We start from the raw sequence: 17,406 nt of genomic DNA, 5'->3' as shown, positions 1-17,406 counted from the left end.
CAGTTTGACTTGGTAAGATTTCTTAAAACAAGTATTTTTTGACTTGCACATTTAAGACTAAATTAAATCTTGAAATAAGCTATGAAAATGTATTTTAAGACACGTTTGTGTCTTAAAAGAAGAGCTTAATATTCTAAAAATGAGTGCATAGTGCTTAAAATAAGAGTTTAATATTCTTGAAATAAGTATATTTATAGTATTTTTTCCACCAAAAGTATCTATTTAAAGCACTAAAACAGTCCATCTATTCTTATTTCTAGACCATAATCATCTTAAAGTAAAAATAAAATTACTTATTTTAAGGTGAATTTGTCTTAAAAAGTTATATGTAAATGTGGAGAAATACAGATATCCAAATAAGACAACAATGACATTTTTTTTAATAGATGCGACACGCCTGCGTCTCAATAGATGCACACTTTATTAAGTTTTAAAGCATTAGGGTCTCATACAATTAATTTAAACTTCAACCTCTGAAAAAAGGGCTAAAACCTTTCAACAAAAGACCCCCAAAATCTGATCACTGCTTTTCTTTAACAAGTAATTGTATCAAGTACAACTACATTGTGATATCGGGTTTCTTTAAAGCACGGTGAGCTCAAAACATGTTGGATCAGTGACTCGGCTGCTGAGTTTAATCAGGGAACTTGAGTGTTTCTGAAGGCAACTTAAGACATTATAATTCTGGCTGAAGCGAGGAGGATAATGCGTCGTCCTAATTCTGACCTTGATGCCAACGACAACCCTCACGTTCATCACATATGCAGTGCCTCTCACTCAGATACATCCCTGTTTTGCAGATCCCTGTTTGGTTCCTGCAGTTCAGCTAATAAAATCTTGCAACTCATTGATTTTTACTTGTTTTATTGGCTGCAGCACATAATGCGGTCTGCTCCATTTTATTCACTTGCAGCCAATAAGCAAAAGATTTAGAGAGAAATTCTTGTTTAATGGACTTTCTCTGGGTTTAGTTTTATTAGTGCGAAGTTGCCAGCAACAATAGAAAACACAGATTAAAATAAAAAGTTAGAAGAAGTATAGTTGGAAAAACATGTTGGGCTTGTAAAAACTCTTTAGTTTCAAATAATTGTCTAAAGATCTTTTAAAAAAACACACAAACGTGTATTTTAGGCTTAAAAACATGTAACTTAATCAGCTTTACAAATGAAAAGATTAAAAATGAACTACAAATATAAAAATAACTTAACCCACGATACTTCCAAACAAAAACAACTCTTTCTACTTTTTTTCTGGTTTATTTTAATAACTAATGAACATAATTAACATGTGAAATAGTGGGATCTTCTTAGTAGATATTAGCTAAATAGTGTTGATCTTTCTTTAAGAATATATGTTACATGTCTAAAATCATGAATTTCCTGTTGGTCCATCTTGAGTGCATCTACATCGTGTTGTCTGGGGAGTCCGTCTCACGACTGTCAGTTATTTCTCATTGTCTTTGTTGCATCTCTCTGGCTCCCGGAGGAGTGGTTTGTCCCACTACCCCCTCGTCATAAACGTCCAAAACAAAACTTTGACAATCAGGGCCCATGTCCTCACTGCGTTCTTCTAAAGTGCATGTATTATGTCATAAATTATGTATAATTTTTGTACTTTTAAAATTAAACTTTCAAGATCCATGACAAAAAAGAGAGGTTGGTGTTTTCCACTGTGTTAACGTGCTTATCATGTGAACACGTCACCTTAAATCTTATTATAAAATGTTAACAGAAGTTTTTATTTTGAAACTTGGACCTATATCTCATTTCTTCATCTTTATACCGTGAAATTGACACGTCGACGGACTGGAATTGCTGTACATGTAGAACTCCTGCGTAAAGCTTGTATTCTTGTGTTGTGGAGAGACGGACGTCAAACGCAGATTTGATATCCAGGCTGAATCATACCAAAGACTCTAAAAATGGGACTCCATCCCTCCCCGCTTGACAGTCGGCATTAAGAATTTGGATTGGGGAGATTAAACCTCCAAATGTTTCCCGACCGCGGCTGTGTCTGCAGGTCACCACTCTCCCAGATGACGGGTCAAATACGTAAAACAAATTCCACACTTCTACTTGCATGACAGCTAAAGAGACTTTAACATGACAGAGACAATGTAAGCTCTCTGATTGATTAATGAACATTCTATTTGTTTTGTCAACGCAACGGAGATGCACCGCAGACAGACCAGTGTAAGGTCACAACTACCCTTATGGGTGGATGTTGGCAGGCAAAAATTTAACAAACCTGCATGGGGACATACAAGTGGCCAACTCAACATTTTGAGATCGCTCACCACTCAAAGTAAGAATGTTCATGTACCTTATTTTTTTTCCTATGGGTGTGCTGCAGGCGACAGGTTGTAACGAACTCTTATAGGGTAACCAAACACTAGATCAACTTTTTTTGTCTGTTAATCTCTATAAATGGGGCTGTACGACAGCATCACCCATACGTCATGAGTACGCCCAACTTGCATTACTCTTACAAGTACTTCACAAACGCCAACTCACAACACTAGTACATTCCATTTTCGTGACGTTCCTTTAGGTGGTCCTTAAGGCGCTCTATTTAAGATGCAGCTGGACCTGTCTACAACCCTCTGTGGGCCTCGGGATGATAAAAACCCACATGTGTAGAGTCAACTATCACATGGCTGCATGTGACTAGGGCTTTTCTGTATCTAAGGTTGAATACTTTTTTTCTTAAGTTTGCCAACTTTCTATCATTATTACTGAAGCAAAGCATCATGTCCACTGTAGTGCAGGAGGGTCTGAAACAGCAGCATGAGGTCTGCACTGTGATTGTCTGATAAATCATTATTTCTCCTCTGTGATTTTCTCCTCAGGTGTTGTACCTGCAGAGTTCAGACCAGTATCTGACTGTTAGCAAAGGAGGAAAGGTGGTGCTGTGGCAAGAAGAGGACATGTCTCTTCTTCGCACATGTCTCCTGAAAAACAGCACTGTTGCATCCAGGGACCTGTGGGTCACAGATGTGGTGCTTCTGCAAAACGTGAAAAAGGTTTTCAGATCTGAATTTCACAAAAGCTGACTTTTCATATTCTTTGTTATGTGTGTTTAGGCACATTTGTGCGGATTTATCTGCTGATATTCTCTAATTTGTTGACTTTCTAGTAAAAAAAATCAAATTTCAAAAAAATGTTTTTGGAACAGATATTGGGATTCTCAGAGGGATACCCTCATCCCCCTCAGTTAATTAATTATTGATCACTGGATCTGCTTGATTGCACTGCAGACATGAAGCCGTTGTGTTTTGCTTCTAGTTTTACTATAACTTGTCATTAATTGGAAGTTCTCTAATCTGCAGCTCTGTGATTTCTTTTCACTTTCTCTTAAACAGAAGACACCAGGAAAATCAAACACATTACACTTTAATTATGAGGCTGGTAAATTGCTAGATAATCTTCAAATCCCCTCATGGAGCGAGATGTTTCCAACAAACTCGTCTTTCATTCTCAGATTGCCGTGTCTTTCACATGTGAGGAGGTTTGCTTCTATGACATAAGATCCAAACAAGACTTTCCGTGCAAGTATAAACTTCAGGTAACATCTCTGCAGCTCGTGATTCTATGGAGAGAAAATAGACTCACCCCCATGTGTGCGTCCATCATTCTTGATTTGTGACTCATACAATACATTTTGTGCATATGAACAAAAGTTATAAAATTAAAAAAATAAATACAATTTACACAGACACAACTTAAAATTACAGCAGCTTGAAACCAACTGTAACCATAACCAAGTATAACCAACAAATCTTTAAAGGCATCACTTACGGACAAATCTTGGAAACGTGAAAAGAGTCTGACACCAGATTAGTGCATAAATGTGGTTTTGTGTGTTCATAACAAGCAATATGTGCGTAATTTTTACAATTTTATGCGTGTAGTTAGTTTTAAACTATTGTAATTTTATTTTGTGAATGTAAATGGTAAATACCGTAGACTTGTATAGCGCTTTCTACCCTCCTTCGAGGGCCCAAAGCGCTTCACAGTCACAGACCCATTCACCCATTCACACACACATTCACACACTGGTGGTGGCTCTGCTGCTGAACACTGGCGCCAACCTCCCACCAGAGGCAAGTTGGGGTTCAGTGTCTTGAACAAGGACACTTCGACACATGGGCGGGCAAGATGGGAATTAAATCTGCAATCTTCCGATCAGGAGTCGACCGCCCTACCGCTGCACCACGGCCACCCCAAATGGATGAATTGAATTTTTCATTTTTTTACATTTCAAATTTTTTGTACTTATGCACGAAATATAGCGTGAGTTACAAATCAAGAATTATCTACGCACAAATCAAGAATTATGCACACTAGAATCTAAAGTTACGCACAAATCAATGATTATGCACAAACAAATCTAAAGTTAAGCACTAAGCAATGATTACGCACCAACACAAATCCAAAGTTACCCACTAATCAAAAATTACGCAAGCTCAAATCTAAAGTTACACACAAATCCAGAATTATGCACACACAAATCCAAAGTTACAAAGAAATAAAGAATTATGCACACATAAATCCAAAGTTATGCACAAATCAAGAAAGATGCACACACAAATCTGAAGTTACGCACTAATCAAGAATTACGCATGCACAAATCTAAAATGATACACAAATCCAGAATCATGCACACACAAATTCAAAGTTACACACAAATCCAAAGTAACACGCAAATCAAGAATTACTCATGCGCAAATCGTGATGAGTCTATTTTCTCTTCATATAATCCAAGTTACTTTGAGTTTTTTTGTGAGAGTTCATTAGAGTATTTTTAATTATAACACTGCATTTTTAGGAATTTAATAAATGCACTTACTACAATGCATGCATTTCTGTGCAGGGTTTGAGGTTTGCCCCCTGGTGTCTGGACTACTGGGTGGATCCCTGTGATGCTGACCAGGCTGTCCTGACCATAGGGGACACTGGAGGACAGGTGGCTCGCATTTATATATATATTTGTTAAATGATGTTCCTAACAATGAATTCAACTCTGCTGGTCTCTTTTCATCAGGTCAGTGCATTGCATTTCACCTCAGCTCAAACCTCCCTGTTTGAGAGCCGCAGTCTGCAGTTGGACTCTTACTCAGCAAAAATGGTTCCCTGGGATCAGCTTGTCAAAGGCAGACATTCCTGCTGTCGCATCGAGACTCACAAAGCCCACGCGCCCGCCTGGGTCAGAAAAGGTGCTTCACACACAAAAACAGCCACAAACCTGCCATTTGGTGAATCCCAGATGACTGTATAATGCTCTCCTAATCTGGAATGCACTTTTTAGATGTCCTGACTCATTCTTTGTGGTCAAGACCCAGTGCAATTTTCAATGCACACACATGTGTACCAGTAAAGTTTGTGGCTGCTGACCTTTTCAGAGTTAGTTTTATAAACATACACTTTCAATATGTTTTCCAGCCACTGATTGTGCTTCAGATGTCAATTCTTTCAATACACAAAGCAGGTACATATGGGGCCAAGGAAGAATGTAAAATGTATGGAAGCTACAGACCACAAACGCATGCTTTCTCCCACTCGTGTGCACAGCGATCGCACACTTTTTGCCTCTTCTTCTGGACAAAAATCTCCTGACTTTGATGTAAAAGTCGCCCTCCACCTTTGAGTTTTTGAAGCATTTTAAAACTTTTTTTAAACTTAAACCCCCTCCCATTAAAACTGCGTTTTTAACATGTGCTTGTGGTAGTTTTTGGAGGATATATTTAAAACATTGAGCTCAAAATTACATTTTTGAGTATTTTGTTATGCAAAATATCGGTAATCAGGAGCAGACGAAATAATGCCATTTGAAAAAGAGCTTATTTGTGACATGGAAATAGGAGCTGGGCGAGGCTCATGCCTGGTTCCCACATCACGCAGAAGCGCTGCAAAGCTCTGCGGAACAGAGGCCGCCCTTGTTAACCTATGGTGTTGTTCACACCAGATGCGAAGCGCCGCGGTCCTCCGCGGCTGGTTCACGCAGTAAAGCGATTGTTTCGCTGTCTGGTCTATTTTAGCTACGAGCAATCCTCATGACATAGAACGTTGTTCCAACGAAGTGAGCTACAAATTATGACCTCTTAACTTCTTGTGAGTAATTATGCGTGACTTCAACTGGTGGCTTCGCTGAGGTCATAATAAATAGGGCTAATTGGAATCCCACACTCACAAATGCTACAATTGGGAAAGTGAACTTAGCTCAGGACAGATCTGAAAAAGCAAATCATTGACTTGAACAAGTCAGCTAAGTCACTTGGAGCTATCGAAACAGCTGCAAGTCCCAAGACCAATAGTGCAAACAATTGTTTGTAAGTATAAAGTTTTGTCACTGGCATGATCAGGAAGAAAACACAATCTATCACCCTCTGCTGGGAGAAAATTGGTCAGAAGGGTGAAGAATCAACCAAGAAACACCAAAAATCAGATCTGTCAAGAATTGGAAGCTGATGGAACGCAGCTGTCAGTGTGCTGAGCATCGCCATGGACTGAGAGGTTGCCGTGCAAGAAGGAACCCCCTGCTCCAAAAGCGGCACCTTAAGACTCGTTTGAAGTTTTCTGCTGATTACATGGTAAAGATAAAACCAAATGAAGGAAAACTGTGAGGAAGAGAAAACAAAAATTGAGCTCTTTGGCCACAATGTCCAGCAATATGTTTTCAGGAGAAAAGATGAGGCTTTTAACCCCCAAAACACCATGCTTCCCCTCAAGCACGGTGATGGTAGTATTATGTTGTGGGTCTTGCTTTACAGAGAGTAAATAGGATAACGAAGAAGGAAGATTACCTTTGAATTCTCAAAGATAACCAAAAATCCTCATCCCCAAGGTTGGGTCTTTGGGTGAAATTATGTGTTCCAACAGGACAATGACCTAAACACATCAAAAGGGGTAGTGAAATGGTTAAACCAGGCTAGAATTAAGGCATTAGAATGGTCTGAAGTCCTGACTTAAACCCCATTGAGAACTTGTGGACAATACTGATGAAAAAAAACTGTCAGAAAGCCAACAAATTTAACTGAACTGCATCAATTCTGTCAAGGTCAAACATTCAACCAGAAGCTTGTGGGTGTCTACCAAAAGTGATGAAAATGGTAAAGGGACATGTAACCGAATATTAGCAATGCTGTATGTTTATTTTTGACCCATCGGATTTGGTCACATTTTCAGTTAATGGTAAAGTCATAAAAGAACCAAATTTCATGATTGTTTTTTTTTATTTTTTTTTAATTTTTTTTAATTTTTTTTATTTTACATTAAAGTCTCTTTTCCAATCACTATCAGAGAAAAATCCGAGTTGTAGAAATAACTGGAAACTCAAGACAGCCATGACATTATGATCATGTAAACTTTTGACCACAGCTGTATACAACTAATCGTGGCAGGTGAATGATGAGCACACATCTCTGATGTGCACAGCTGAGAGACCCAGCAGAATGACCTAAGATTGATTTCTGGTAATCGACTTTCTGATTGGCTAATGGGTCCAGCTTCCGTTGCATGAACCCAGAGCCTCGGGTCCAAAGTGGGTTTGATCTCTGGAACAAAGTGAGAGCAAATGACACAGAAGGAGCGGCTGAGATGACACCCACCCACTTTTCCCCTTGACACCTGCGATGAGAGCCACCCGGTTTGCTTATGCAACATGCTGTAAGTGCATTCGGGGGGGTCACCGGTGCGCGCACGCACCGCCGCACTTGCAGAAGTCCTCAGTCGTTTGCTTTACAGCCAGATTTTTGACTGCCGGCGGAACATCAGAGGCACGATGCCTGGCCCGCCGAGATTTCCCACTTCAGCTCAGCGAGGGTAACAAAAAGGACGCTTAGTTTTATCTCGATTGCATCATTCAAGCAGTGTCTCTCTGAAGAGTTATCGCGCTGTTTGATAATGACTCAGCAGAGGCAGCGCTTTGAGATTGGCTCGGCTCAAAAGGGAAAACAATAAAAAAAAAGTGCACAGTCTGTAAATAAGCACAACAAATGCGGGAACAAGGGCAAGAGGGAAAAAACGTTGACGGGGAGGAGACGGCGGGAGACACGGGGTGAATACACCACTGTGTGCGGATGTAAAATGTTAACGTTCAGGTTGTCTGTACGGGGTTTTGGCATGTGAGGAAGAAAATGATGTATGTTTGCATACCTCTGGGGTGCTGGTGCCGCTCCTTTGAAGTTCCTTACCCTGTAGTGTGAGTGTGCTGTGCACCATTAGACATGGCTGGTTATGCAGACCTCCAAACCTTGAGGCTCTCAGGGTACCATAAGGAAAGGGGGGCGGGGTCTGAGAGGGAAGACAGTAGGAAATGGAGAGGAAATCAGGAATAACGTGGAAGGACAGACACGGCGACGTTAGAAAACATGTTTTTGACACCAACGGACGGCTAAATATGTAGAAAAGAAGTTCTACAGAATCAGAGTCTTCTGCAGCTTCTGTTTTAACTAAAAGCCTGATTAACCTCAAAACTGCCTAAAAGAGGCTCGAGCAGATGTTCTGTATCTGTCTCTGCATTATAAACAGTCTGATTTGTGTACTTGAGTGAAAGAAGGAAAATCTCATTACTGAAAAAACTCCATCTTTTGATTGGAGGAGAGGGGAAAAAGACGGGGTGTATGAAGAGTAATCAGATGTAATTATTTTCCCTGGCTTTGCGGCTGATCTTTGACCTGTGACTGTCACATGCCAGCTCACACGCAGCCTCTATTTGTGCAGTCTTTGAAGGCTAAGCAGCTTCTAATGGAGACGCGTGCCGTCCAACTTAGCTCTCCTCAATCAGCGTGTTAATTGAGATAGATGGTGATGCAAGATCTATTACGTTTTCTGTAATGCCAGTGAGCAAATGAAAACTGCCTATTTCTATGCTGTGCTGAGCGCCTGTGAATTGGCCGCTTCAGTCTGCAGCAGCGCTGCGGTCACTGCACACTTAGCGAGAATCCTTCCTTCCTTTGATGCTTTGATTTTGGCCTCAGCAGGGATTGAGGATTTTTAATCAAAGAAAGGGAATGTGGAAACAATGCCGTGCCGGAACGCATAGACATTTCTGAATCGGAAAGAAGTTTAAGTTAGTTTCTGCTGTGCCTTTACTTCAAAGTGGGGTTTTAGTTCATTTAAATTACAACCTTTTTTACTCTTTCTTCTAATGAACTAAGTTTGCAAACACAAATAAGGAGCAAATAGAAAGTTTTTCCAGTTTTTATGTCTTCAAATAGATTTTCCACATCATTCTACATCTGTTTATCTACAGCATCAAAGAAACAACAAAGGTGTTGTAATATAAAAAACAGACTTTGCGTGCATTGATGAAACTGTTCTTATGAAGCACCTTTTGATGAACTGAAGCAAAATGTTGCACATTTCATTTCATTGCACATTTATCATGGAGTTCGGTTAAAAATACAAACATATTTAGGGAAATATTTAAGCAATCTATTTTAAAATAATTCTAAGATTCAAATAATGTAAGGCATGTGGAAATTAGGTTTAATATTTTGGAGATTGAGATTACCTGGCATCCCTTAATTTTCATTGTAAAGCACGGTCGTGGCCACACCATCATGTGGGCTTGTCTTCATGGCACTATTTGGTTATTAAATTAACTTTTTTTAAAGTTTGTATGATTATTTAAATATGCAAAAAATAAAAAACTCAATTGGACTGAATAATTGATGGCCTGAGATCAGAAACAATTTTAAACATTAAAGAATAACTGTTCTTGTGCACCAAATTGTCACGCACACCATCAACGAATGGGCTATTTTAAATTTCTCGTTTCCGCGGAGCAGTTAAGTACGGTACAGTACGGTATTTTAAGCGTTTCCATTTTAAAATCAATCCATTATGCGGTACCGAACCTCTCGGAGGACCCACACACGTTAATTGGAAAGAGGAACGGTTAGGGCGGAACCGCTGTAGCCACCCATTGATTGGGAGAAAGTGATGACGACATTAGAAAGCACAAATAAAGCGCTCATTTAAGCTAGCATTTTTTAAGATTTTTACAGTGGTATTCTTCTTAGTTTCCCACAATCTTCTTTCAAACAACATTAAATTTCTGTTATTGACGATGAACTAAAAGTAAAATGATAAAAAGACAAGCTACTGGATGACCTCCATTGTTGTTGCTTGTCTAGTCGTCGTATTACAATGACACAACGACACGCTAGCGGTCTACACTACGCATGAAAACAAACCACTCAGTGGAAGCGAGGCTATATATTACTACAAGGTGCATTAAACAAGACAAGAGTCAGATATAAGTCCTTCAGTTACTCAGATTTGTTTAACTGCCTTCACAGTAACTCTAGAATTTGCTTCTGATATGCCACATGTTTAGCTACATTAGAAGCTTTAGCCATGTTAGCGTATTCACAACACAAGTAATTCCCAACTTTGTCTGCAACACATAAAAGAATGGACTGATTCCCGTAAAACAAACAATACTGTGACTAAGCTAACTTGTTAGTAACAGTTAAAAGAGACAAAACATAACCTGTCCAACACTGCTACTACATGATAGCTGCGTTAGCGTACTCACAATTACCCCCAACCAACTATTTTGACAGTGCAACTCTCAAAATCGTTTTGACATCACTAATCACAAACAGAATTAATCTATGAATAATTAATAATACGTCTCACTGTCTTTTATTTTGAATAAATAAATAAACCAAGGGTTATTAGTGTGCTTTTGTAGGATAGTGCGGAAAAAACAGTAACTATGAGACATCAACTTAGATGTCTCTGAGTCCCAAAATCAATGCTGCACTTTTTTTATCAAGCCTTTACTGTTTTTCAGTGCATGCTTGTGTTTCTGTCCTCACTGCTGCTTTTCTCATTATGTCTCTTGTTTTAGCTTCTTTTGTGACTCTGCTGTCTCCCACAGTGCGTTACCTGGCTTCCCTCAGGGCTTTCGTGTCGTGCTGCACCAGACCGCAGAGCAGCATGGTGATTGGTTGGAGAGACGAGGACGGTGGAAAGATGCGTGTTACAACATACGTTACGCAAAGAGGTGTGAGGGACATAGATTACCTCTGTGAACGGAATCTGATAGGTAGGCAGAATTCTCAAATCAAATCGTATTGTTTATTGTGTAGGTACGAAGATAAAAAAAAAATGTTTAATTTGGACATATCTTTAATAAATTGGTTCATGTTTTACCTCAAAGTACTTTTGATGTTTATTCTTGTACCTTAGAGATTGAACAACAGAAAACTCTTTAAACTCGACTACATGGCAGTGTTCTTTTTGGATTGTACAATAACACGGACCACTGGCGAAATCGGCAACATGCGAAAAGCTTGAGATGTTTCAAAGCTGTAAAAGTCCTCACTGCATGTTTTATGGACTTTTCTCAAACAGACAAACAATTTTACTAGGGCTGGGTATTGATCATGATTTCCAGAATTGATTCAATTTGTTAACCAGAACCTGGATCAATTGGATTCCAATACATTTGTTCTACATATAGATATGTGTATATATGAATATATTTATATTTACTTGATACAGTTAATGAACAATTAGATTGGTAATACCATGCCGTGTTACATGGAGAAGCTCTTCCAACCATATTCAGATCATTAATATTGTTCTGCTTCTCCTGGAGGGTGTTTCAACTTGGCCACTAGGTGGAGCTCATGCTATAGAAGTACACTTTTTTTTCAAGAAGAATAAGCAAAGAATAAACAAAAATCGTTTCATTTAGACCGCAAATGGTTACTTTAAAAATGTTTCCTTAAAAGACTTTGAAAAAATCATGCCTGTGAGCTTATAAAGCTGTTAATTTAGTCAACAATGTAAGGTTAGGTTTTCCGAGCGTTAGCATTAGCCGTCCTATAGGAAATTCCATTATACGTTGGCATCAAGCTAGCAGACTATAGCCTCATATGCTAAATTATCTCTATTTTTATAGCTTGATTATTCAAATATATATTTATATTCAAATCGATTAATCAATTTTATCAATCCAGCACCAAATTTTACATTTTTCTCCTTTGTTTAAACTCTCAAATTAAAATCTTTTTAGAAAAGTAAGTCCAGTATTATAGAATGAAAACAACGACCTGATCGCGATTGAAGATTTATGTAGATTTGGCAGGCTGAATGAACGCAGAAGAATTGGCACACAGGAGATTGATTGATAAGGTTTACAGCCAATCAGGATGCAGAATGCACAAAAACGTGAAAAATTACACAGAAAAAAAAGCAATACATTAAAACAGCGAAAGGCGAACTGCAATATAAAGATGGAGAAAAAAGCAAAGGACAGGCAATAATAGTTCGACATTATACTCGTGTAATGTACTGGTTCTGCAGCCAATAAGAAAAAAATACAACCTCAAAATCAAGACCAAATCAGAGCCACTACAGTTCAACAGAGACTATCGACACTGTCTTTAGGGTTGGAACCATTCACAATTTTTCTATGAATAAATGTTGACCTGAGATCTGTTTGTTGGTTGCAGCTACAGCAGGTTTGGATGACCAGGTCTTACTGTGGAACCCGTATGTGACCTCTGAGCCGGTATGTGCTCTTGCTGGACACACGAATGCTGTAACTGCAGTCCGCTTCATGCAGACAAAGGATCAGCTGCTCAGCTACTCCAAAGACAAGGTAATGTAAATGTGCATCTAAATGTAAAGACTAAGAGCTCTTAAATGTGGTTTTAATTGTTACTTTTGGTTGTAATTAACAAAGTAATGAAGGCATGGTGCAGATAAGTGGTGGCCTGTTTCAGTCTGATGCCTTTAAAAGAACTGTTGTTTTATCAGACTTAGCTTGTCGTCTCTCGAGCGGAGAGAACGCCGCTCTTCTCCCTGCTGCCATGCTCTGCATGCTCGCCTTCTCCTTGACTCTTTTTTTTAAAAATAATTAATATTTTAGAGCTGGTTTTGGCTCCATCTGTCCTCCGCTTAGACACCATCTGCCAAAGCAAAAAACTCTGAAGGCTTTACCTCAATTTTTTCCTGACAGAGTTTCTCAAACAGCTTCAAACATCATGTAATCTGCAGTGAAACAATATGCAAGGGCTTTTGTAATTAAGTTTGACTAATATTCAGCATAGTGACAGCTGCAAAAATAACTCTTTGATTTGTTTTGGAGTTAAGATACTTTTCTTAACAGTCTTGTTTAAGTCGCCTTGTGATTGCTTTTGGATCTCCCTGTGTGGATTCATGTCATTTTTAATCCAGGTCCTGTGTCTGTGGGACGTGTCCAGCAGGCTGTGTGTGCAGCGCCTAGCCGGTGTGTTTCCAAAGGTGCAGGAGGACACGCACACAGTCCTGTTTCTCAGAGAAGAGCGCCAGCACCTCCTCCTTTCGTTCAACAGCCGTCTCCTCCTGCTGGAGAGCACCAAGGAGGAGAAGAAGAGGAGCATCAGCCACGGACACACTGAATTCTGTGCTGCATAAAAGTCAGTTTAGACACGTATGCAGGTGAATAGATAAAATATGTATTTTTATAAACATTTGAAATTAAAAAAGAAAAATTATCTTAATAGTTAAAGCTTTACTTCTTGTATTCATCCATTTTTTAACCCGCTTTATCCCTTTTGGGGTCAAAGGGTTGCTGGGGCCTATCCAAGCTACTGTTAGGTGAAGGTTGGTACACCAGTCCATCACAGAGCCACTCAACTACACACAAACTCACACCTAGAAACTATGTAGGGTCACAATGGTCTATCAAGTATATTCTGTGAGTGTCTGGAGAAACCCAAATGGGAATTGAGCCTGGGCCTTTTCACTAAAACCAGAGTTCTAACCACTACACCACCGTGCAACCCTCCTTTATGTATCATTACCCTCAAAAAGCTAATTATGTTTTTCCTGTCTAGCTGCAGCTTCAGGAGCGTATATTACTGAGCTGTTGCAAAAAAAAAATCTGCAGTTTCTCCTGTTAGCACTAATTTGATGAAGCTCTCGACGTTTTGATATTTCTTCTCTGCTGCAGGTCAGCAGCAGGTCTTTCTCCTCTGTGATCCACTGGCAGGCTCAGGCAGGTCCAAAGCACAAACTGTTAGAAGGTTACCACGGCAACGCAGCGGTGGAGCTGTTTACTGCAGCACAAAGCGGAGGGAGAAGAAACCACTAAATAAAATACTTCAAATAGATCACATTAGAAGATTATGAAATGCATTGAAACTTGAGTTTAGCTTAAGAAGTGTGAAGCTGTGCCATGTGATGATGCTTTGGACTGCAGCTGAAAGTCATTAAAAGCAACCCAGTCGTTTTCAAAGAGAACAAATGCGTTTTACCTGCAGGAGAGGAAAGTGAAGACACAGATAACCCAAGAAGCAATGACAAAGAAGGACAGCAGGATTCTGGCAAAAAGGAAAAAAGCAGGGAGGGTTTTAGTAAAGAGCAATACTCATCTGTCAAAATGCAGCGTTTTATTTGTCTTTTTTCAACTTTTGCTTTTGAAAAAGAAAAGCCCTTTTAAAAAAATAGTGATTGGTTTGTAGGCTAACAGAAAAGTGTAACAATCACAGCCTAAACGTAAACATTTACGGTTTTCCAGAAAGCCACGCATCGCCAAACTTAAATTATTCATTTCTGTAATTTTCATAGAAAAAAATAATACAAAAACGTTTTAAAAACTACATACTGTGTATAGCATTATTAGCAATAATTCTAATGTGAATGCTGTAAGCTAAATGTTGCCGCTGAAGATGCTAATGCTGATAGCTGAAGATGCTGAAATTGATAACTAAAAACGCTTAAGCCTAATAAAAAAAATATATGCTTCTCTGATACTGTGTGGGGGCCGGGCCAAATGTGGAGACAGGCCACAGGCCGCGGGCCGTAGTTTGGGGATCTCTGGATTGAAGGTTCAAAATTCACGGTATTTTGTTTTGCTTTAAGTTAGATAAATAAAGGGAAATTCTTAACTTTTTAAACTTGTTTTACAAGTTGACTGGCTTTTATTTTGAAAAGGGTACACATTTTTCAGCTGACGTGATCCATGTGACTGGAAACAGCCAATCGGTTTGTTGCAGAGATGAGAGCTTTGATGCAAGAGCGTGGTGCAAGCTTCACAAACGAGAGAGAAGATGAGACACTAAATTAGTTTGATAATTTTTTTTTTTCATTTTTACATTGTGGTGAAGTTGGGTTTTTGCTTTCCCGCCTGTCATTAAAGTGTGGGTACTGCTCCCTGAATGACCCTGAATGCCACATGAAGGTGGTGTGCATACAATATCTAAGTGTTCATAGGATGCCCACACAAACTACAATCTAATTGTCTGATTTCCTCATTTGCTGCATTCACCCCGTACGCGATTCTGACGCCTTGATGCCCCGGCCGCGGATCAACCACCAAAGATTTTCTGGACTTCAATCATTGCCACATCATGGAAAACATGGGTGATTCTGAATCAACCCGAGAGGGGAAGAATAAAAGTGGAGGATCTTTTTATTATTGTCTCGATGAAAATAAGAAAAACATCATAAACCCATGGAGTTAGAGCGATCACGACCTCTACGACGACATCCGCGGCAGCTTTCCATCTGCTGATGGGCCTGCATAGCGATCCTGGGCAGTGAAACTTGCTAGCTCACTACGCTGTCCACTAGGCGGCTGGCTAGCACTCTAGCTTAATGGGTTCCGTAACAGGCTGGCGACCTGTCCAGGGTGTATCCCGCCTTCGCCCAACAGTCTCCGGCAATCTTGCGGCCCCAGTGGGTTAAGAAAATGAAAGGAAGTTCTGTGCGAAAATCCCAGCATTAAGGAGCCATATTGGATTTTTTTCAACCCTTTAATCGAGTCACAGAAAACTTCACGCTGAGTCCCTGATTGGTTGACGTGCCACGCTAACCTTGCCATGCTCAAGTCAAATCCCCCCGCTGACCTCAGATCGTGTCTGTACATCGACCTTAAAACTCAACGCCCCTGCCGCCCGAACTGCGTCCGGTGTAAATGCAGCAAAAGAAAAACCAGTACAACATGTCTTCATCTCACCAATTTCACCCTTACTTTATGCTTGCTTTGACCTGTCGCTCACAATATTAGTTTTTACTCTCTTTGGACTCACTGAGCAGTCTACAACCTTCCTATTTCATGCTGGCCCCCTGGTGTGTCCCCTTTACAAGTTTACCCATTTTTACAGCCCGTTTCCACCTGTGCTTCACTCAACTTTACCTTGTACTTATTATGAAACAGTCAAATTAACCACAGCAAGGGCCCCATCCAGCAGCATCGCTATCATCCAGTTTTGTTTCTGTGCAGAGAAGATGTTTGCAGCACTTTTTGTTCTTTGGGTTTCAGGTTCACTTGGTCTGAGCAATCGAGCGCTCTGTGACTTTTTCCTGCAGACGTCAGCGCCGCCTAAAGAATTCAGGCTTCACTAATAAATACAGTAATTACGCATTTCCTAACCAATCAGTATAATCAACCACATCGGCTCTCTGACCCCATGAGCTCTAGCGAGAGTGCATCCATGCACGTTCTGTGCCTGTGCACGCAGCATCAGGCAGACACCCACGCCGTCATCTGAGGCAGCCGCACATTTAATCCTCAGATGAATAGGTTGCCCCCCCCCCCTTAGCAACAAGAAGCATCATCTCTCCAATTTTCATCAACACTGAACCCGTGGTGTAGCCGTTAATACCATTCAGAAATTAAAATTTTGACCTTTTAATTACAACAGTCCCATTGAGCCAATCAGTGTTTCTTTGTTAAATACCACAAACACGGGCATAAAGGCGTCATTGTGTGAAATTGGTCGGAGACAGTGAGAGATATTAACAGAGATCTCAGTCAATTATTATACTACAATAATATGGAACAAACTCAATTCTAGTTTCTCTTTTAATGATGAAAAATTAAAAATAATCAGCCAGTATGCAAACAATGTTATACTGTGCTAAGTGTTTTATTAGTAATGAAACCTTAGCCTAATAACTATACAAACAACACATGCTGTTTTAGTGGTAACCATCAAGGATGCTTCAGTCTGTTTCCCCACACATCTAAGGCAGGGGTTGGCAACCTTTAACAGTAAAAGAGTAAAGCAGTCTCCATGATTTACTATTTCTATTTTCTAAACTGCAGATTTCATGAAGGGAAAATCTAATCAAAATGATCATTTTATGACATATTTGTTCTGATGATGAAAATGTTGATGGTTTATTAAAAAAAGACATTGAAGCAATTTTAAAAATTGTTTAAACGCAATCCATTGTGGTCTATATTCACTAATGTAGTGCACATCAATGGACTGTTTTTTTGCATTGACTTCTGGGAAATATATAATTATAGATTCGGACAGCACTACAAAATGGTAAATGCATTATATAGTGCACTACAGTGAGAAGGAAGGAATTTGGACATAGGCATAGTTTCCTTTAGAAATTCACCTCTGAGTTGTGGGTGGGACTGTTGTCAGGGAGTGAGCCTCTTGTG

At 39.6% G+C, this 17,406-nt stretch overlaps 1 protein-coding gene and 1 long non-coding RNA gene across 8 annotated transcripts in view; one reads left to right on the top strand and one right to left on the bottom strand.

Annotated features, from left to right (window-relative positions):
• LOC112149133 (WD repeat-containing protein 64) overlaps positions 1–14,117 on the top strand; it is a 39,047-nt gene extending 24,930 nt beyond the window's left edge. For 6 of the 7 annotated variants that reach the window (XM_036214762.1, XM_024276618.2, XM_024276619.2 and 3 more), the window contains 8 exons: positions 2,849–3,022; positions 3,481–3,564; positions 4,873–4,965; positions 5,044–5,215; positions 10,891–11,058; positions 12,473–12,621; positions 13,200–13,442; positions 13,957–14,117. In XM_036214762.1, coding sequence (XP_036070655.1) covers positions 2,849–3,022; positions 3,481–3,564; positions 4,873–4,965; positions 5,044–5,215; positions 10,891–11,058; positions 12,473–12,621; positions 13,200–13,418 — 1,059 coding nt within the window. In that variant the 3' untranslated portion in view covers positions 13,419–13,442; positions 13,957–14,117. The remainder of the gene's footprint in view (positions 1–2,848; positions 3,023–3,480; positions 3,565–4,872; positions 4,966–5,043; positions 5,216–10,890; positions 11,059–12,472; positions 12,622–13,199; positions 13,443–13,956) is intronic. The other variant, XM_024276617.2, reaches the window with a different exon arrangement.
• LOC118599503 overlaps positions 13,930–17,406 on the bottom strand; it is an 11,801-nt gene continuing 8,324 nt past the window's right edge. Inside the window, exons 2-3 of the long non-coding RNA XR_004948885.1 lie at positions 14,261–14,326; positions 13,930–14,062 (exon numbers count right to left, since the gene is read on the bottom strand). This is a non-coding gene — a long non-coding RNA (uncharacterized LOC118599503). The remainder of the gene's footprint in view (positions 14,063–14,260; positions 14,327–17,406) is intronic.

Source organism: Oryzias melastigma, linkage group LG13, assembly GCF_002922805.2.
Source record: "Oryzias melastigma strain HK-1 linkage group LG13, ASM292280v2, whole genome shotgun sequence".
NCBI lineage: Eukaryota > Metazoa > Chordata > Actinopteri > Beloniformes > Adrianichthyidae > Oryzias > Oryzias melastigma.
This window is presented reverse-complemented; position numbering and strand designations above follow the sequence as displayed.